At 36.8% G+C, this 23,628-nt stretch overlaps 1 protein-coding gene across 1 annotated transcript; it reads right to left on the bottom strand.

Moving 5' to 3' along the window:
• Positions 1-219: 219 nt before the first annotated feature.
• morn3 (MORN repeat containing 3) lies at positions 220-15,452 on the bottom strand. The gene is made up of 6 exons (XM_028824274.2): positions 15,319-15,452; positions 12,320-12,472; positions 10,457-10,614; positions 7,158-7,317; positions 3,540-3,724; positions 220-450 (listed from the first exon to the last, which is right to left on the bottom strand). Exons 2-6 carry the CDS (start codon positions 12,462-12,464, stop codon positions 382-384), a joined length of 717 nt encoding a protein of 238 aa, XP_028680107.1. The 5' UTR covers positions 12,465-12,472; positions 15,319-15,452; the 3' UTR covers positions 220-381.
• Between the last annotated feature and the right edge of the window lie 8,176 nt (positions 15,453-23,628).

Here is a 23,628-nt window from a genome sequence, read left to right as displayed (position 1 = left end):
TTTTACAGTTACACTAAACCGATGTAAATAGCACGCCTGAGTTGAAAAAATTACTTTAATTAGACAAATGCATTGAATTTGTACTTTTGAGTCCTCATGAAAATTCTAATTACTCCATTTATATACAGTATATATGCCTTTCATATCCTTCAGTGAATTTAAGATCCTAATGTATTCTTTCACACTTGCCTGGATAAATCAGAGGAAACCAAATAAAACTGGATTGTGAACAGTTGTTTATTTAGAGTATGATTAATGATATGTTGATATACAGTATATAAATATTTTTTTACCTATGCTGTGAAGCCCAATGCACAGTTGGAATTTAGGCAATGGTGCACCTATCTTTGCAGATCAGCATCATTTATGGCAAAAATGCATTCATTCCTGAGCACTGATGAGATTCGATTGTGCAATGTTTAGAACTGATGTTGGATCTGCCAGGTGTACCTGTGGGATACAAAAAGAGTAGACATTATTGGTGCATTCTTTTGGGTAGTGCTTTTTAGTTGAAATCATCAATTATCCTTTTGACTTTCTAGGTTTTCATTTTTTCTACAGGGCATGCATTTCAAAATGGCAGACCTTACCAAAATCCTTGCTGAGCTACTCCCAGTGGCTCCTGGTTTTTGCTGCATCTATTTTTTTTTCTTTTTTTAATAATAGGCTTATGTTTACCTGCATCTACTTAACCAAGTTTCATTGGACAACATGTAATTTACATTTAATTATACATGCTGACTAACCCGGTGTAAAGACAGGCAAACTGCTTTCTTTTCACTGTGGTCATTGGGCAAGATTGATGATTTTGTAGTGACAGTGCTCCCCACCAATTTAAATAAAATTGACCATTCCATATATACATTGCATATAAAGGGTGACATGGTGGTGCAGTTGCTGGTATTGATGTCTCATAGCTTCATATATATTTGCAGATTTTCACTTTTTTTTTTTTTCCCCCAGCTACTCTTGTTTTTTTTCCCCACATCCCAATTATGTCTTTGGGCGACTCTTCCATTTGCCTTAGTAAAAATAATTCTTTGCATTTATATAGCGCTTTTCTCACTACTCAAAGCACTCAGCAATTGAAGGTTAAGGGTCTTGCTTAAGGGCTCAACAGAGCAGAGTCCCTATTGGCATTTATGAGATTCAAACCAGCAACCTTCTGATTGCCAGTGCAGATCCCTAGCCACAGAGCCACCGCAACTAACTAAGGCCCTGTCTGGGTTTGTGTGCAGTGCTGATGTGACTGGTACTGGCTCAAAGTAAAAAAACAAGCCATCCACTTAAAGAAGAAGCTAGTCTGCTAGCTAAAAACTGTTGGGGGGAAGAAAGAGACACACCCAGGATCAATGCATTCACCTTGATCAAAGCTTGAGTGATTAAACTTAATCATTAAAGTTGTTATTTTTACTGGTGTCTAGTACTCCACTGAGTGAATGTTCTTTAAGTAAGCAATTTTGAAAAGAGAAGTTTACAGATATACTATCAAGTTAGACTTCAGTAGATACAACATACTGTATTCTCAAACTCACATAATCTAATTCATGGCTAGAGGTGTCAAATCTGATCCTGGCAGCACCAGGCCACTGAAGGGCCCACCCTCTAATGCACACACACTTGGATATGGGTTAATTTAGAAATGGCAGTTAACCTAATGGTCTTTGTGGATGTGAGAGGAAAACCCATGCGGATGCAGACTTCACATGGACACCAAGTAAGCGTGATATTGGAAAACAGGATGCTGGATCTGTGATGTGGTAGCATTACCCACTATGCTGCCCTTTGCATAAAGCAATCACACGATTAATGTTATTTGACATTAGACAGAGCTTGCTATAGGAAAGAAAATGTTTTGTTTTTGCTTAATAAACTCATAGTAACATCTATGAGTTTAGATTTGGGTCATCTGTAGTATGTAAATAAGGAAAGTGTGAAATGCTGGCTGGAAATCAATGATTACTAGTAACAAGGTGTTTATTTATTTTAAATCAATAGGAGAAGAAGGGCAGAAATACAGAGATCAGGGAAAAACCTATTAAATGTAAGTAGACCAGCTCTGGGAAATTCCTTTAATGAGCACAGGAAGAACGCTCTCACATGCAACTTCCCTTGAAGATCAGATGACTTTAAGCTTTGCCTGCTAAAAAAACAATAGGCATGCACTGTTCAAGAAAAAGTAATGAATGGTACTATTACTAATAAAGTAAGTGCATTCCCTTGAAAATTGATTTACCATTTTACATACGTGCACATATGGAAGTTAGACTTCCATTTTACTGTTATTAATGAAATAAAGTGACTTGAACTATTTACTCTGGAAGTCTATTCTATACAATTGTCCAATCAGCAGAAATGCAGTTTCCTGTATTGAGAACATTGTTACTGTAAACCCCTGGCTTGGCGGTTTTTACCTTTCCCATAATGACTCCCCTAACTCTGTGCTTCTCAAAGTGTTTTGGATTTAAAAATTTGCCAAACTAAAACATCCCTAAAAGAATCCCTAAAGGCAAACTGTCAGTTTTTATTAGAAATTCTATGTTACAGTTACAGTTATTTTAGTATACATTTTTGTGGAAAATATTAACAAGAAAACCCAACTTTAATGGATTTACATTATCAAAGCCTTTCCAGGTGGATACTAGGGTGTATTTAAAAAAGATAAGTTATACACAGTGACGGACCTTAATAGGTTGCGGGTGAGACTGTGAGTAGAAATTAATATCAAAGGTGAGGGAGAAGTATGGAGAGATCACTGCAAGCACACGAGTGGTCCAGAAAAGAATGGAACACAAGTAAAATATATCACTCAACCAAGTGCTCCCACATACCTCAGCAGAGATGAAGGGCACACACCCACACATAACTGGAATGGCTGTTCATTCACACTAAAGTAGTTGCTCCAAAATTGAACATTTCAATTTCTGCTGTTTCTTAAAACACATCCATGTTTGTCATTTGCAGCTCGCCCTTAGTGAACATGGACACAAAAACATGGAGGTGTGCCTATTAAAAAGTATTTGGATGTCAAAATAATGTAATCTGTACGTACAATATTACAAAATTGCAGTCCCATGTTCGTGTACAGTATGATTGGACCACTACAGTGGGAATGCTCATTAAGGAGTGCTAACTTGATTTGTTATTTGCTAGTGTATAAATAGCTTTAAACTCTTTAGTATTAATGTTTCATGTGCTAGACAGGGCCGGATTTATATGAAAAGAGGCCCTAGGCTATTCCACTTATGAGGCCCTTTCACCTTCCATTTTTAAGTTTGTAAATTACATGAGAGATAATAAAATTTTGCTAACAATTTGAATGTAGGCCCCTCTTGATCTTGAGGCCCTAGGCTGAAGCCTAGTTAGCCTATAGGAAAATCCGGCGCTGGTGCTAGAATAAAGAATGCTTTGCAAGAGTGGATTTGCTTTTTCACATCTCTATACATACTACTAAGTAATGCATTTACAGCAGAAAAATGTATTTTAAGCTTTTCAGATAACTTTCTACTAGTACTTTCCAACACATCACAATGATATACCTTTGGAATTGGATACTGTGTAGGAGCTGGAGCACCTTCTCTTCCAAAGTCAATCATGCTTCCACACTTTGCAACATCTTCTGCCCACACACCTTCATACAATTGGCCTTTATCTAGATAAAAAAACTTTCCAGGTCCATGTTTCTTCCCATTCTTCCATGAGCCTTCATAACGATTTTCATTTTCTTTTGGAAAAGGAAGAAAAATGGATTAATAGAACCTACTCCCCATACCATTGTGCACAAGTAACCAAAAATGAAAAGTCTACAGAATGCTAAAATTATTCTAAAGAATAAAAATGTCCCCCTTCATTTTGGAAATGTTGGGTCTTGTTCAGAAAGCAGACGCCACATGAGACGGCCTTCAGCTCGCCCAAACACTAACCTTAAGGTCGATAAAATAGGTCACTGATGTTAATTCAGTATTTTAGGGCTGAAATGATAACAGAAATGTGAAAGCTACTTATATACCTAATCTTAATTATTGTGAAACAACCAAGTGGTGTCCGCTTTCTGAACAAGAGCGGAAATGTCAACTGTATCATTATGGTATTTTATGATGGACTTTCATTCTGTTTGTAAAGATAGTATGACAAGTAAGAATATCATCATAAATGAGTGTGAATCACTGGTAGTCTCATTTATGAAGAGATCTGTGTCACAAGCCGTCTACTAAAGCAGATGGACTGCTAGTAGTTTGGGACCAACTAGGACTGAAGGGTTAATAAGAGAGGCACGAGAGAGGCAGATGTTCAAAAAAAAAGGTAATTTTATTATTCCACGATAGAGAAGAGAAAAAAAGCAGTTGTTGATGTAAAAGGATGCACAAAAGATGTATAAATAATCCTGTGACAAAACAAACCTAATTATGAAAAAAAGGAAAGACGAAAAATAGAAATTGTAAAACACTGAGGCTCTTACCCTAATATATATATACAGTCAATTCTAGTGCATGTAAAGGGCATCAGCAGTCTTAAAATAAAACAAAACTGGACTCTTGTTTCAGTCCAGGTCAAAAATACAACTCCTCAAAAAAAATATCTCAGGTGCCGTTTTTGGTCCTCTGGAGCCTAACCCACTTCTTTCCATCAACCAGCAGCTCAGCCACCAGGCATCTCTTAGTATGGCGTACCTTGCACTACCTAACCCTTCTTCATTCTCTCCGAACGATCGTTCCCCCTCTTGCGGCCACAACTGTACTTATAAAGACTTCTCCATTCCCAGGGTCGGCTGACTTAAACATTGGGAGATACCATTTCGAGCCTGCGGGGAAACTGTACACTTCAAGTAAAAATCTAAATATCCGAAAACAAAATACACATAATAAAACATTAAACAACAAAACTATTTTTACTTAACCTCGAGGTTACTAAGATACAAACGGAAACATTACAGTACACGTACTCTACTAACCCAACGTGGACTCCTCCTCTAGCTGTCTTTGGACCTTCCCAGGCACCCGTGACTGCGTTTAGCTTCGGCGCCACCTTTAAAACACCGGTCGGTAAAAGTGGAATGTAACGTGCGAGGTTTGCACTCGAAACAAACGGTGAAACATCCGAAACAAAAAAAAATTAAACAAACCCATTTGGTAAGTCCAAAAACGTTAGTAAAGTAATTTTTTCCCATTGTAAACTCGCTGGCATATTGCTCATTGCGGGTCATACCTAAAACATATTGACACTCTTTCCCCAGTATCTATCTGTACTATACTGTATTAGCGGCACAGTCTGCACATAAACAAGAATTTTAACCATAAGAAAAGCAGGGGTCAACTGATCAGGTAAACTTTTCTTTGGGCAAAAACATAAACTGTAGTCAGGACAGCTGGGTCATGAACTTGTACAGTAATTCTTAAAGAAAGCCGTACCTAATTACGTTTTTATGTGAAGTCTTAAGTTTATTTTTTAATATAATCAATTGGCAGATGCACAAAAGCATCACAGCAACAGGAAATTAGTAGACACAGAGGGGTGATGCAACAAAATGACAAAGACTAAACCAAAGATTGCAAGAAATAACCAGAATAAATAACACTGCATCTCTCAAGAGATAAGTATAAAATGACTAGAGATGACAGTTGAAAAGGGAATATTAAAAATTAGATAACATCTGCATGAAGTCATTCATTAAAAGATGAAAGACTGTGTGTGCATACATGTATAAAATGTACATACACACATAATGACACTGAACAGACACTTTATTTCTTTTACATACCTAACAGGGAGTAGGGCTCAGCTAGGTGTGATGTCGGAGTGATGTCATGATAACTCCATTGTATCTCATACTTATGTTGGTGAATCTCTACTTTGAATATATTCTTTTGTCTCATCCTTTAGACATTTGAATAGATCAAGATCTAGCGACTTCCTAATATCATGGGAAATACAGTGGCACAATACTAAGTATTGCTATCTTATAGCTTCAGGGATCTGGGTTTATTTTCTCTGGGCACCTTATTTTCCCAAAGAGGTAACTGACCAAGCCAGTATGCTCTGCAGCACAATGGCATCCTTCCCAGGAATGGTACCTACTTGATAGAGCTGGAATAGGTTCTGGCTTCCAATGACAAAGTAATGGATAAATAAGCTTCAGAAACTGAATGGATGAAATTCATCGTGAAAATGATGTCATCTCCATTTCTGAAATGTTTATATTCTATAACACCCCCTTTTTATCTTGCATACTGCATTTCAAAATGGCTTGGATATTCACATAAAAGTGTTTTCAGCAGCACATCGTTATCATATCTGTTTCTTACTACAGTGATTTCCTCTGGTGCTCTAAACCAGGGGTGTCAAACTCTGGTCCTGGAGGGCCACAATGGCTGCAGGTTTTCATTCTAACCACCTTCTTAGTGACCTGTTTTTGCTGCTAATTAGCTTCTTTTGCCTTAGTTTTAATGAACTCAACTCAGACCCCTTAGTTCCTTCCATTTCCTTAATTAGCAGCCAAACAATAATGAGACACAAAATGAGCAAACAGGTGATCAGCTAACCACATTATCTGAACATAAAGAAAGATGAGGGTCTCATTAAGGTTGATCTCTCAGGTCAATAATCAGAAACAGAAAATCAACAGTTTGGGAAATGTCTGCTGTAGCAGAAAGAGAGCAGCAGCAAGCTGAAGAATTAAGTAATGGGTTTCATTAACAGCACGAATTGGCTTCTCATTAAGAAACTGGTTGGAGTGAAATTGGTTGGAGTTTGAAACCCCAGTTTAGCTGGTCATCTGTTGGCTTGTTTCACGTCACATTTCCGTTTGGCTGCCATTTAATGAAGAAAAGAATCAATTGAGAGGACTGAATCCTTAAAAACAGGGCTATTAAAATGAAGGGAAAAGGAGTTAATTAGCAGTGAAAACTGGTCACTGATTAGGAAAAGGGTTAGAATGAAAACCTGCAGCCACTGTGGCCCTCCAGGCCTGGAGTTCGACACCTGTGCTCTAAACTAAAGGTAATTTGGCAACTCTGAATTACCTTCCAATAAACTATGTGCAGCATCACCGATTGGTCTCCAATACTCTTTCAGATCTCTTCTTACTTAATGTGGTCTTGAACACAGTCGGAAAGAATACAAATTAAGTGCACTGTTATTTTCTACTTGTAGATTCTTACCTAACCGAAGCATTCCTTGGCCATCATGTTTGTCGTGGAGCCATTCCCCTTCATATATACTACCATCTTTGAAGTACATTCTGCCCCATCCACTTCTTTGGTCTTTGCTCCACTCTCCCTCATAGTGCTCACCATTTGAATAAAAATATGTGCCAAAACCCTGAGTAAACACAGCAAGATGACAGTATCATAAAATAACAATTTTTCAAAATGCTTAGTTCAGTTCAGAGTTCAAAGTAGCGCGGCGGCATTGCAACCCTGGATGGGTCATCAATCCAGCACAAGGCACACTCACACACATAAACACACCCAATTCAGTTTACAATCACAAGTTTATCTAATGAAAAGTCAAGCAAAATGACACCTTTTATTGGTTAACTAAAAAGATTACAATATGCAAGCTTTCGAGGCAACTCAGGCCCCTTCTTCAGGAAAGATGTAACAAGATGGCAACTCAGGCCCCTGCCTGAACAAGGGGCCTGAGTTGCCATCTTGTTACATCTTGCCTGAAGAAGGGGCCTGAGTTGCCTCTAAAGCTTGCATATTGTAATCTTTTTAGTTAGCCAATAAAAGGCTAAATCATTTTGCTTGACTTTTCACTACATTCATATTGGCTAACACATTACAGCACCCTAGTACTAAGTTTATCTAAGACATCTTTAGAGGAGTACAAAGGCAAAGGGAGGACATGCAAATGTCCTACAGAGAGTGACCAGGCACAGGACACAGACCAAGGACGTTGAATCTGTAAGGCAATAATGCTAACCACTGTGTTTCTGTTCAAATCAGGAACACAGTTTAAATATGAAAATGAATGTATTGAAATAAGCCTGCTGTGAAGATCCCAGTGTGACAAATACACTCTCTAAATAGACATTTACACATTGTGCAGAGCAAATTCTATGAGTTTCAGCTGTTCCAATATTATAATTGAGCAGGCTGAATAAGTAGGAGTCACAGCTGGAAAAATACAAGTGAACTAAACAAATTAAAGTATACTTTGTAAACTGGGAGTTTTACCTGGGCTGTCAGAAAGGAAGTTCATTGGAGTGTAGTTCTGTGGATATCGTATACTGCAGGTTTATTTTATATGAGAAATTGTCAAGGTTTGACTAAGAATCCCATGTTAATAGATCCCCAGTGTCCCCTGGCTATTAGTAATACCACGTTCTTCTGATCTCTATACCCTGGTTTTATTTTCTTCTTTTCTGCGTGGGCAACGTTTTCTCCCGTTCCCCATGCTTACCGCACAGTCAATACAGCACCAACAAGCAAACACAGTTCCTTCTTCTTCTTCTTCTCTTCCTCTACCGCCTTCACCCCTCTCACAGCAAGCTTCATCCACCTCCTCCTGACTCTGGCTCCTTGAATGGAGTGAGGCGGCCCCTTTTATAGGGCACCTGGAAGTGCTCAAGGTGCTCCCAGATCTTCTTCTGGCAGTACTTTGGGGGTGTGGTGGAAGTGCTGCAACCCAGGGCTCAGAAACCATCTAGGTGCACCCTGGAGGTGGCCATGGGCCCCAACACGGTTGAGCTTCTAAGCTCCAAACCTATGGCCCTGCTATGAGCCAGGGGGGTTGCCCTCTCATGTTCCGGGGAAGGTATTGCCCTGAAAATGCCCTCTCCCTCGGTTCTTCCATTACCGGGGCGTCTCCGCCGGGCAAGGGCCCCGGCCATCCACCACACATGACAAATATCCCAAGTACATGGTAAAAAATCTATAGGCACAAGAAGTAGGGTATGTCTCTATTCTGATAATGCACAAGGTGAGATTCAAAACTAGTCCCTGGAATTGTGAAGTAGTAGCAGCAATAACAGGGCCACCTGCAGTCCCTTTATCAATAAAATGAAGTATATTGTCAAAATGGCCATTCTCACATACATTTGATAAATGGTAATACTATATAACCAGCCAAATAGTGGCTTGCATAGTTTTGTCAGTCAGTCATAAAATGTTCCCCCAGAGTGTTATGATCTTAAACACTGTATATAAGGAATAGTCAAGCTACATGACACACATTTTATGGCACTCACTTAATGTAAACCTCAAAAAACTATTTGTTATACAACTGGAAAGCAAAGCAGAGACTAACATTAAACATTTTCATATTTTATCAGACACAGATGTATTTGTGATGGATTATCTGGCTGGCATGGTTTCCAGAAATACAAGGAGCACAGAATAGATGCACAACAGGGAAGATAAGTCATATTTTTATAAAGGGTGCCCCAGGAAGTGAGAAAGAGGTCATGGGGTACTAACAAAAGACTAGGAGAAATCCTCCAGACCGACAGGTCATAGCAAGGGGTTGTTTATGGGAAAATTTTGCTCATGACTGCATATGGTATAGCAAAAGCAGCAAGGCAATCACCAAGGATTTAAAACTTCTTTAAATAGAAATTTAGTCTCGCTGATATCTGGGGTTGCCACGGTAAAAATCAACTGGAAAGCCGCAGAATTTTTAGAAGGGATTTATGTTACAGAAAATTTTTTTCTGGGTGGGTGTTTGAAAGGCTGCTTTCAGCCAATGACAGTCAAGGAGAGAGCTAGGGCTCAGGCTTATTTAGCAGGAAGGTAGTCCACCCAGAGATGAGAGAGACGGTCAGAAGGAGAGAGTTTGCAAACTGACAGGAGGGTCACTCCACCTGATAGACAGGGGCCTGAACCTGCACAACCAGGTAATTTTCTACTGTCCCTTTGATCATTTATTCTCTGTGTGCTTTGAATAAACTACCATTTTGTTAATGTCAAATTATTGTAATGGTAGAACACAGAGGCACTCCTCATAAAGAAAACTTCCTGAAAATATTATCAGTAAAAGTACTATACCTTCATCTCACAGACAAACTTCAAATCAATAAGCTTGTATTACATCTACAAAACAAACCATACTATAAGTTGTTAATTGTCATGATATGGTATGTGTTCTGTCCTTATTTAAAGCACATGGTCATTTGTGAGGTGTCTAATGTTCTTTGGAAGGTTCTATCCCTGTTTCAAAGGACATTTATGTCATTTTATGAACTCGGAAGTTGCATAACAGTGGCTGGTCATTACTAGCCATACTTGCACTCATTGTACCAAGAGTAAGTCCTAGGTGTAATTTAATATAGAGAATACTGTATAGCCAAAACTAATAATTATTACTAATAGTGAGGTTTCCAGCATGCCTCTATTATCAGCAGTTCCTTCATCAATAATATTGTCTTTTCCAACTTTTTCTTACATTTCATTGTAATTGTTACATTAATCAAAACTACTTCTAAATTCAACAATAAATTATTAGAATTTGCACGTACATCCTTCATACCATTTTTCCATCCTCCAGAATGAACTTTAACATACTCTGCAGTCACAGGATCTGGAGCACTTAGTGTCCCAAAGCCACTACGCTTCCCATTCTTCCAGTCTCCGTCATAAATTTCCCCACTTTTCTTCAAAAATTCTGTCCCTTTTCCTGTTGTTTTCAAACAAAATGTAAGAGTTTAGGGAAAAAAAACTAAAACATAATAAAAACAGAACAAAGTGCATACAATTATTGATAGTATACAGTATAATGCATAATACAGAGAACTCTGAATTTTTTTTTTTTGTTTGTTTTATCCATTGCCTTTTGCCGAAGTGGATGAAACTGGTATTTCTTTTATGCCAAACCTCTAAAGCTACATTACCCCTGTGTAAAGTAGTGAACTGCACTCTGCATTGCAGGTTCCCTGGTACATTTTACAATAAAAGTGGCAGATCCTTCAGTTTACATTTTACATGTTTTCAAATATATCTCTTCAGTATAAAGATCCATACATTTTCTGAGTTTGATTTCCTATTAGAGACTTACTGGGAGTCAGAGTCTATTTTGTTAGCACCAGGCTATTATCAATTATGGTCCAGTACTAAAAATTGAATACAACAAAATTATAGCCAAACTCAGATCCTCAATACTCAAAAAGTGAAGAATATTTAGGGTGAAGGCTCTGAGCTGAATATATAATATTTACTGAACAAATAATTAAGAAACAATTAACATCAAATAGCAATATTGAAAACTGCAAAATTGAAGAGCAAAACAGAAAACAAGAACAATGCCAAAAAAAAACAACAGAACTCAGAGAAAAATCTATGCTGAGCAGAAAGGGAACATCCATAAAGCAAAGTACAAATATTAAACAACGCAACAAAGGTAGAAGGCAGGGGGTAAAGTACTGCATTGATCCTCTTTATTTATTGAAACTCCTCCATAAAGTGATTGAACTATAATCGGTAACAATGCACTCCTGACATGGAATAACACAGGGAAACCAAATCACTTCATCAACTATTACATTTACAGTAGGCACAGCCAATATTGAGAATGGCAGACTGGGCCAAAACAAAAACTCATCCTGAAATGGAAGAGATGAAAAACAAAAGGACAAGAAAGAGCACAAGCACAAGACAGGGTGTGATATTGCTCCTTTTCAGGATTCACTCTTACATATATCTTAAATCGCTTAAATTATGCCAATGAATAGTCCGTGATTAATTTAACATAGCCATCTAAAATCATAAGCTGTAACAGATTCTTTGTTCATCTGAAAAATGCACATATTTATAATTACAAAGTGGCAAAACCAGGATAATTCATGCAAATTACTTTTTAACCACGATTCAGACAAGCATAACATGATTGGGAATGAGTTTCTTTCTTGTGTATGATTTAAGGACAGAAAACACCAAAATAAAGGAAGAATTAAAGGTGCAAAAAGACAATGTGCATCTTCTAAAACATGCCACTATGGGAAAACAGGTTTTTTATGCTGATAGATAAGCTGCAGGAATGCAAATAGCATCCAAAACAGCTAACATTAGGATAGTTCTCAAAAAGCAAGTTCACAAGAGTTTCTTATATATCTTATCTTATCTTATTATTGTATTGGCCATGTAAGTGTAAATCTTCTTTCAAAGCTTTTTGCATGAAAAGTACTGTACAGTGTAAACTAATCCTAAATGCAGGCTATGAGGAAAGGATGGTAATGTCTGCATATTGAGCAACTGGTACGGATTGAATTTGCAATCTAAAAGCCTTTGGTTCTCCTTCTAGCAGCTCGAAAAAGAAGAAAATCCATAAAGGATCTGGTATATAAAAATCCTGCAAAAATATGTATCTTATGGATCCAAACTCTTACCGTGTTTCTTGTTGTCCAGCCATTCACCAGTGTATTTGTCGCCACCAACATAATAAACAGTGTGCCTCAAGCCACTTTTCTGTGCCTTTTTGTCCCACTCTGTCCAAAGAGGTTCTCTCTGCCTGGATTTCATCAAATGAGGCATTCTGCCAGCTGTGGTCACATTTTGGGGGAAAAAACAGACCAAAGTCACTAGAAAGTTTCTGTAGAAATTTTACTTTGCACATGGGTGAACATGGAAAATGGCTATTAAAATGGAAGAGAATAAGTACGTAATTGGAAGTGTAGGAATATACTATTGTTTTAATGTAAAATGTTACCATGTCTTGACTTATCATCAATTTTACCAACAAATCCAGTAATTACTGAACATAAGGATAATTAACACCATAAAACTTTCTTTGTATGTGTGTACAGAATGGAGGTGCAGTCTTCATTTTATATGCAGCCTCTTCTGTTCATTTTGCATAAGTAGACTTAATGTATTCATTCACTCACTCATGTATTTGTTTAACAAATTCCATTATTCCAATACAGGGTTACTTCCTACCGTGTTTTTCACAGCAACTACCATCAGCAGGTACTTTACAAACTGATAGAGGTACAAAATAACACTTAATTTTATACTCTAAGTGGAAAAAACAAATATGGAAAAAGAATAAGGTACAATGAGACATAAAGGGTCTTGTCTAATTCATGTTAATGCAGTTTGTATTAGCTGATTTTGTCAGTATTTTTACGCTGCAAACAGCATGTGTTGTCTGTACGTATAGCACACTCCAGAGTAGCCATCCATCCATTTTCTAGCCTACTTATCCAATTTAAGGTCGTGGAAAACCAGTGCCTATCGCAACAGTATTGATGACAAGGTAAGAAACAGTCATTGGGGAATACGTTCACATAAACGGCGCCACTCACTCATGCTGGACAAATTTTGATCTGCTAATTAACCTAACGTGCATCACTTCAAGATATGGGAGAAAAACCTATGTGGGCAGAGAAAACCCAAACTCCACAAAGGCATCAAACAAACTATATTTTGTATGGATTTCTACATGGAAAAAGCACTCTGATCCACTTTACAGATACACACTTTTGATAAAAACTTGACACATGACAGGCACAACAAATGGGTTAAAGGATGGGTGAGTAGCAGACACAGATAACCTTTTGTTATCTTTGTTAGGTTAGGTTATAACCCATAAAGCATATTATTTTCATATCAAGTTTTTAACAGACTGTTAGCACCACATGCTATGGCAGTGTGTCTCAGCTCACATGCTGAAATATATTCATTCATTGATCACAGACCAAAGTGTGAGTCCAGTTATTCAAACATCAGGCTTCCATGTTTAGTCTAGAAATTCAAAGATGCCCAACAATATAACTCTCAGTTGAGTAAGAAAATGACAAAATGATTATTATCATTTTCTATACACAGCAGTTTAATTGCCCGCTTTATTTATATTTCTGCCCAGTTGTGGTTTATGTCAAATTTTTACCTTTTTGACTAAGCAGTGTGGATTCCCAGTAGTTAATGTGTGGGACAGTAAAGCAAAATCTGTCTGGTTTAATCCCCACCACTTGCTATTGACTTTACTGGATATTTTATGTACGTTTAAAACCCTGTCAGATTCACTTCTGTTATGTATTTCCTATACTGAAAACCAGAAGGAGGTTGTAAAAATCAGTTGTGGAAGATTAGGGCCTAAAACCAGGAGTCCTTTATTTTGGACCTGGAAGGCAGCAGATTTTTTTATTTTTTATGCTGTGGTCTCCTGTTGATGCAACTTGAATTCAAAAGACACACTGAGCAGGCTGTTGTGAAAAACAGATTATGGCAAAGGTGGATGCCATCACAAAAAAATCCTGTCCACCCCTGCAGGAAGCACACTCTCAAAGACCACAGCAATCTACTGATGCCCCAGACTAAATACTTAAAGTCTTTAATTTCCTATTTCTGCAAAACATACATTATTATTTATTTAATTATCTAACGATTGATTGTATTATTTGTACTTTGAGTCTGTGTCTTTGTGTTGTATGTTTCTGCTGATTTATGCACCTAAATTTCCTTTTGGGATTAAGTACATCTCGCCTGAAGAAGGGGCCTGACTTGCCTCGAAAGCTTGCATATTGTAATCTTTTTAGTTAGCCAATAAAAGGTGTCATTTTGCTTGACTTTTCACTACTTTTGGGATTAATAAAGTCTATCTAATCTAATACTGAATAGTACTGAACATGAAGGAAAGACATAATTTAATGTATTTTTTAATAAAGTAATATGCTGAACATTGTATGTATGGACATATATACACCCAACAGTCTATCTGTCTCTACATATGTAAATCTATCTGATTATATAGTGACTTTATTACATATCTATGCATCTCCATATTTATCATATAGTGCCTTTCTAATCTATTTGTCCTCCTATTCTTCTGTTATGTACTGCCTTCCTTATCTGTCTTCTGATTGCCTATCCAGGGCTGATTTCAGATATGTATCTGCTGCTCTTGGCTTCAGCTCTCTTTGACCCTGTACTGCTACTGCAATAAGCAAGTTCATAAAGGGCTGGTGAAAGAAATGCCATACACCTAAACAAAAGTTAGATTTATTATAATAATGTTAAATACTCATAATTCTGTTGTTACATTAATAATAAATTATTGCAATATCAGGAAAAACAGTATCAACAATAACATTTTACTATATATAGCATTATTCCTATTAAACCACGCATTTGAAAATCAGACCAGTGTACAAGCAGACACAGCAAAAGGCTTTAGGTTTTATAAGGTAATATCGTTACATTTTACAGAAAAACTTTCAGGCAGGGTCACATTCTGCACAATCACATTAAATGGCACAAGCCTCTCAAGCGCTGCTTCTCCGCTTTTTGTATATTCGTCTTAAGCATTAATTCACGTTTTGTACACTCTTCAGCCGCTTTAAAGATAATACCTGGCATTGTTATACAAATAACATTAATTTGGTACCTTTGGCCACTTTTCCGAAACCAGCACTACAGGTGAAAAAAACTGAGCCAGAACTGAGGCGAACAAATTTTATTAAACGCGTTTTCACATTCGCTTGCGGACCCTGGGCTGCGCGCGTGGTAACCTTGGCAACGGATAAACGCCGCTGCTTAGCAACGCCATTGCAATATAAACTTTTCCTGGTATGTTTCAAAACATGGACTGAAAAAATAGAAATTATACAAAATATCAAAAATAAAGTTTTACAGTACGCTGTTTGAAATGTTTAAGAGTTTGTGTTAACGTTCGACACACTTCCTGGTGTAAGTGCTATTGATGAGAAAACTTTATTGATAATGACAACGCAACGTTCAAGGACATGTCCTACTCCAACAGATTCCGAATATTAAATCTGTTTAGTCCCGACAGATGATACTGTGTGTGGACCTAATTCAGGTCTTTAAAATCTTCAAAGGCAGTGATAAAGTAGATCCAGCAGAACTCTTTCAACTTAATTGTGAATCACATGATCAACAGCAACAGTGGAAATTAATGGAAAGTGCATTTAGTACTGAAACCAGAAAGCACTTCTTTACAGGACAGCTTATTTATTAGCTAAACAATGAAGTTTGATGGAATGAATTGTTTCCTCTTGGATATAATATTTCTTATGTTCAACTAGATGTGTTACCTGTCTAAGACATGTTGAAATCTGTACTCAATGTAGACCTCTGCGTTGTGCAATGCATATGTCTCTGTTATATGTCATAAAAGCAGTTTTAATGTTTGTGATGCACTGTCTATTAGAATGGCAAATGCAATGCAGTTTATTACTAAAAAAAGTTTGTGATCTGAAATCTGTTGGAATGACAGAGACATAGCAACTGGTCAGACACATAGACACTCATCCTTTTATTAAGGTGAATGTGGATTGAATTATTGATTGACTGACTAGCTGAAATATATAATTGCTTTTTTTGATTGATTGATTGATTGAATAACTCAGTATTTTCATGATTGACTGATTGATTGTTTAATTGATTAGTTGACTGTGCCCCTAATTTTTTATTGTCTGACTGATTACCACAACAATAGTGGAATGGTTGACTGATTGATTACTTGCTTTATTAAGCATATGGACATTTGAATGCTTGATTTTGTTGATTCACTTATCTGTGCACCTGCAAGTAAGAATTTCAGTGTGTACTCTGTATATGTGACAATATTGACCCTATGAACCTACGACTACCGTGCATATTTTCTGAATCACTTCCATCAGATAAAACTGAGAAATCTGAATGCTGAGCACAATTCTGTTATTCTTTGTGGTTGGTTTAGTTGTTGAGGAATTTAATGTCTTTGCACACATTTTTAATATAACATGTTTTAATAGAATTCTAATCATAACCCTCTGTAACATTTCTGTGCGACTTCTCTTTGTTTCTTCCAGGTCTGTGGGAGAGAGGGTTCTGAGAGTGCTGCAGCACTTCCAGTTTGGGAGCATAACAAATCTTTGTAATCATTCATATTGATTCAAAAGTTATTTAAAACCACTCCTAATATAATATATTGGTTAAATCACATGGTGGAGGCTCAGGGTTACCTCTATAGTTAGCTTAGTGACAGATATAAATTTGAACAACAGCTAAGCACCCCTGTAGTAGTAGTAGTAGTAGTAGTAATATTCTCATGTGTAGAGTTTGTTGAAATTCTTATGAAATTAACTGCATGATTGAATATCTGAAAAGCTCATTTGTTTTTTTCTATTCAATAAAATTAAGCTTATCACAGTGCCTTATTGTGATGGCGTGTGGCATGCTGGTTGACCATGCAAGTTAAGAATTTTACTGTGCTTGTCCAATCAGTATGTAACATTAGCAACAACACATGAAAGTAAAGTCGTCTAGTCACATATTTTGACTCCTTCTATCCTTTACCAGATCTGGTTCATCATCAATTTTAACTTCAGTGATCAAAAAAATTTACTCTACTCAAGGAAAGCTAGTGACAGACCTAAGAAGATGCAAGATGCAACAAACACAGCATATAGTTCTGAAAGCAGGAGGACATAATGTAAGTTTCTACTGGGACCCATTTGATGTAAGACATAATTTATGTTTTATAAAATAACAATATTGTGAAACTTAGTTCAGTTGAGTTGTCAGATTTTGAAGCATAGCCTATTTGGAAGGGGAGTAATGCAAGTAGCAGTCCTGTACACTGAGTTCATATTCATGTCAGTTAATCTAACCAGTATGTGTGTGGAAGTGGAGAATATGCAAACTCCACAGAGAAAATGAGCAGGCCTGGGATTCAAATCCAAATCATGGATAATGAATTCTTTACAAAAAAAAGAATCATATAATGAACTAATATGAAAAGAAAAGACTTCATATGCTGTTTGTGCTGTTTTTAATTAGATAATTCAATGTAGCTGAATGTTTTTATAAACTAGATAATATGGTTCATACTCTCTCTCTTTTACAATTGGGGTTTGTGTAGTTGAGTGAATAGTAAATAGTTAATATAGTTGATGCCTAAACATCCATCCATCCTTTATCCGACCCACTGAATCCGAACACAGGGTCACGGGGGTCTACTGAAGCCAATCCCAGCCAGCACAGGGCAGGAACCAATCCTGGGCAGGGTGCCAACCCACCGCAGGACACACACAAATACACCCACACACCAAGCACACACTAGGGCCAATTTAGAATCGCCAGTCCACCTAACCTGCATGTCTTTGGACTGTGGGAGGAAACCCATGCAGACACGGGGAGAACATGCAAACTCCACGCAGGGAGGAACCGGGAAGCGAACCCAGGTCCCCAGGTCTCCCAACTGTGAGGCAGCAGCGCTACCCACTGCGCCACCGTGCCACCCATGCCTAAACACATTTCTTCAAAATATCCATCCATCCATCCATCCATCCTTTATCCAACCTGCTATATCCTAACTACAGGGTCACGGGGGTCTGCTGGAGACAATCCCAGCCAACACAGGGTGCAAGGCAGGAAACAAATCCTGGGCATGGTGCCAGCCCACCGCAGGGCTTTCTTCAAAATGTCTTAATTAAAACATCTAATGACATCATGAATTTACTTTCTGTCTGCAGCTCTTCCTGTGCATTTACCTGTATATCTTGCTTTATTGAGAACAATGTTTAGCAAGTATACCTTTAGAACAGCTAAAAAAGTAATACATGTGCAACATGATCACATAGCTTTAATATTTTCAAAGACCTTCCTATAAAAAGTACTTGGGTTTTACATTATAAATTAATTCAGTGGACACTTTATTATCTCCACTTATTTAATACCAGTTAGGATCCATTTTTACTTGTAAAACAGCCTGAATTCTTTGAGGCATGGATTTAAAAAGTTGCATTGTTACAGGTCTTGGTCCATGATAACTTGATAGCATCACACAGTTCCATCATATTTTTCATGCCGCAAACTTCTGTTCCACTTCATGTCAAAGTGTTCCATTGGATTACAGTCTGGGTACTTCACAAACCAATGTAGTAACCTGAAGTCACTCTCATGTTTATGGAACCAGCCTGTGATTATGTGTGCTTTGAACAATAATCTGCTGGAATGTATCCATTAAAATAGGGCAGGCTGTGACCAAACAGGAATGCACTTGGCCAACAACAAAGCTTAGTTTCACTGTGGCATGCATACAGTTTGACACTCAGTAGGGAACTTTTTCATAATCATTAATGCTCTTCCAGTTTTTTTCTAAATACAAACTCACTGTAGCCTTATATTTCAGTTCTTCACTGACGAGAATAGAACTTGGCATGGTCATCTGCTGCTACAGCCTTTCTCCTTCAAAGTCTGACACATTGTAGGTTCAAAGATGTCATTATGTACCCTACTCTTGTAAAAAGCCATTACTTAAGTTGTTTTTATTTTATTGCATTTGTATTTTAATAAACAAGTGTGGCTATTCTCCTTACACATTAACTAGATTTTTTTTTTCTCACATTGCCTGACGCTCACTGGATGCTTTTTTGTTGATCACACCATTCACTATTACAACATAGTCAAAACCCCATAGATCACATGTTTTGGCCGTTTGACCAACAAATAAACTGCTTGACCGTGACTTAATAGATGCATTGCTGCAGTATATATTGAGTTGCAGCCACATGATTGACTGTTTGAATCAGGTGACTATTTGGAATAATGTGCACGTGGGCCTAATAAAAAGGCCCCTGAGTGTCAACCGTTGATCTTTTTATGCTATAGAAAAATACATTACCTTTGTAGAAGACGTCATATTTTTTTCTGATTCAGATACACCAAACACACAAGCAAAAAAGGATATAATAAAGATAGCAACAACCATAAACAAAAAATTAAGAATAACACTAAAGTAAATATATGGTGCTCACCATCACAAAGAGCTGTTCGGACATTAAGAAAAAATATAACATTGAAACCCTGTCTAGTTACGTTTGTTTAAGATACTGTGAAATACCCTGAAATAAAAGAAATTAAGATCAATATTAGTTTTGTTTTTTATGTTTTGAATTTTATATTTTCATGTTCTGTATTTTTATCATTAGAAATTCCATTGGGAATTGTTTTTTCTGTTAAACATTTTTATGGATGCTGTCATTTTGTTGCCAGGGACATTATGTGAATTTCCCCTTGGGGATTAATAAAGTATCTATCTATCTATCTATCTATCTATCTATCTATCTATCTATCTATCTATCTATCTATCTATCTATCTATCTATCTATCATATAGCACCTTTCTCATCCATCTATCCATCTATCCATCCATCCATCCATCCATCCATCTATCTATCTATCTATCTATCTATCTATCTATCTATCTATCTATCTATCTATCTATCTATCTATCTATCTATCTATCTATCTATCTATCTATCTATCTATCTATCTATCTATCTGTCTATCTGGTCAAATGGATTTTAGCTTAATGTTGCATGTGACATTCAGTAACTAAACATCCACTATAAAACATGCCACTCTGTGTCTGAATTTCAAGAGAAATAAGTAAAGACCTTGCAAGCAACTAGCATTAAAGCAGCATACACGAATTGATGCTGGTTTAGAATTGGCTCGTCCTTTGTTGTGATGAACCATAGAATTACCTTCTGTAGACCCTGCAACAATTGTGATTGTTTAACCCTTTTAAAGAGTGCTGTGACATCTACAGCACTTGCAAAAGTCAAACTCAGTGCAACTAGGTCAACTTTTGCCTGATTTAAACATAATAGCAACACTCACTAGTATAAAATGATGTAAAAACAGTTAATGAAAAATGTCACAACAAGCTCTTTCTGAACTACTTTTTCTAGGAATCACCATGAAAGGGACTTTGCAAAAAGTCAATAGTGAGGTTATTGTATCAGTTTTAATAGAAACAAAATACAGAGAAATTCTTTGTAAAATATAACATGCTGTAGCTATGGAAGTAGTGGAGTTTCTACACCACACAGCTTGAAGACTCTTCTTGCAGCAGTGCCTTGAAACTGGTGGACCGGAGTGGAGAGTGAAGTCATAGAGGGGTTTCCTGCAAGTCATTGGTCTTGTTTCAACTGATATGTAGTAAACCGTACAACTTTCCTTGCAAACAAGTAGAAAGAGAACTGGCAGTCCTCCACATGCCTTCCCATTTCATAATAATTAATGGTAGGTATGCAGTCATCCTTATTTTTCTGGCCATTTCACATCTGCCAAAATGTTTAAAAAGCTCAGGCCTCTTTGAAGGCTATAAAGTACACTCTTCCATTACTTTCACAACTGAATATGGCATTGTGACTTTTTGGCTTATGCAAAACAGGTAAGTGACAGCAGAGTTGCTCCTTCTTCAAGGAAAGAAGAAGCAGTCTGACTGAAGTGTCGAAATCACATTCAGACCTCCAACCATTTTCTTCTTTGTGTTGCTTATGTGAGGTCATTTAATAGTACTTTAACTTCAAACTGTCCAGTTTCAGCAGGCTACCAGTCCTTACCTAGAAAATTCAAAGACCTCATTCCCACCATTCAAAAATTCTGAAACTTTCCTCATTGCACTCACCACTGCAAAGAACACTTTCCACTTACAGTAAAAATGTAAGATTATGCTCAGTGCATATTTCAAAGGATATAATTATGTCCTGTTTCAGCAACCAGTGTACATCTTTTGACAAAATTGATACGGCATCTGGACCTGTTGTCTCTTGTATGAGTCTGGCTGCAGTTTCCTTATTTGTTGGTTTATTAATGACTAACAATGTTGTACATGCATTCTTTGCTAGGCGCAGGACTGGGCATTCTTGGGGCACATGTTGTCACTGCATCATTTTAGGACGGCCATGCATATTTTTCAGTATCCTCATTTTGGATTTAAAAATCTAATCAAAATATTCATAGTGTTACTTAGGATTAGGGTTATTATGTAATGTTAGGATCTTTGCGGTGTGAATCTCTTTGTCAAAGACTATGTTTCCAGTTTTACACTTTTGATTTCTCACGCAGTTTGATTGCTTCTTTTGGCTTTGACCTTAGCTCTTGCAAGCTCCAACTGTTTTAGAATATTTCTTAGCCAATTTTTATTTTGTGAATTGTCTGTTAGAAAATTAACATAACATATGCATTTCTCGGCTCTGGGTTTAGCACAAACAGAAAACCTTCAATGGTTACAAAACAAGAATTTTAGTGTTTGAGCTGAAATTCAAATTATTGTAGAAAGAATGTAAATTAGTAGAGAAATTTATCTGGAGATATAATCAGAATTTGGAAATAAATGTTACTTCTGTTTATTTTTCTTTGATTTCTGTTAATTTAGACTCAGCCTGACTAGCATGTCTTTGGAATGTGGTGAAAATAGTGGCACTCAGAGAAAAATCTATACATGCAACTTATAAACTCCTCATACAATAACCAGACTAGAATCTGAAATTAAATACCTGATCTGTGAGGCAGCTGCACTAAGTGCTGCACCCCTAGTTACGTACTGAAACTGTTTTATTTTACCTTTCACCCAAACTGTTTTTCTGTCTCCTCTCTTATTTTGTGTACTTTGCAAAGATACCACATATGTTCTGTAGTTTTTCTCCTCCACACATACTTTCCTTGCACATTTTTGGCTTTCTGTTTAGTCATTTATTATACATTGTTTTACTCTGTGAAAGAAAAGGCATCCACTGTTTGCCAAGCTCAATCCTTATCCTTTTTGATTGTCATTTTCTAAAACATTTTGGCCTACTTATTTTACTGAAGTATCTTGTTGTATCTCTACCATCTTTGCAGATACAATTTTCTTAATTGTCATGTTATTTCTTTATTACTTGTTATGTGCTTATATTTCTTTACACATTACAGCATGTTGCAAAGGTATATAGGTTTTGGGGCACCATTACTCCTTCAAAAGTCTAAATGCACACATAACAATTTGCTGTAGGTAATCCATTGCCATCCATTCCATATTTAGTGCTACATTTAGTCTATTTCAATAAATGTCAACTAATGTTGTATGGGGTTATTCAAAATTAAACACAAGACAGAGAGCTTACAGGAGGGAACATTCTGAGCAGTGAAAACATCTTTAATAAACGATAGAAAATCATTTGATTTTTATTTAATATTTACTCAGATAGCTGAGGTTTGGACACAAAAAAAAACTCTTAAGAGTAGCAAAAGTTGGAGTCAATAGATAAAGGCCAACTTTCATATTGACACACTGTCAATTGATGCATGTACAATGGCTACAGCAACATCAAAACATCTGCAGATGCAAAACTTTAACATCACCACCAAGGTAACACAAAAGAATGTATCCTCCATGCAAGTAATGTTCAACTATACTCAAGATGACGCTCCCAGATGAAAGGTCATATCCATATCCTCAATATCCAGCCTTTTCTGACCATAACCATTAAATACAAGAGAAGGAAGTTGGTAAACAAAAGAAAGAAAAAAATAATAATGTAAATGAGTGTTAACAGCCTGATACTAATGGAAGAGATAGTACACTGTGAGCCTAAGAAAGATTTAAGGAGTGAACAGTATTTATGGGGATTAGAAGAAAGCATGAAATTATGTAAGCAGAAGTTTGATTATTGTTCTTAAGTTGCCATACATAATAAAATATTATAAATTCATGAGGTAACCTTAACCAGTCTATAATGTTAACCATTTATAAAAATGATTTTCTGGACTCCACTTACTATTACTAATTACGGGTTATAAAAAAATAGTTATTTTTAATTTTACTAAACATTTTGGGTGTTGAGGGGGTCCAGTTTGGTGGGCTCAGGATTGGGTCACTGCTTTTTGCAGATGATGTTGTCCTGTTTGCTTCATCAGGC

This window comes from Erpetoichthys calabaricus, chromosome 18, assembly GCF_900747795.2.
Source record: "Erpetoichthys calabaricus chromosome 18, fErpCal1.3, whole genome shotgun sequence".
In the NCBI taxonomy this organism is placed as follows: domain Eukaryota; kingdom Metazoa; phylum Chordata; class Cladistia; order Polypteriformes; family Polypteridae; genus Erpetoichthys; species Erpetoichthys calabaricus.
The sequence above is the reverse complement of the archived record's forward strand: the minus strand, read 5'-3'. Positions and strand labels throughout refer to the sequence as shown.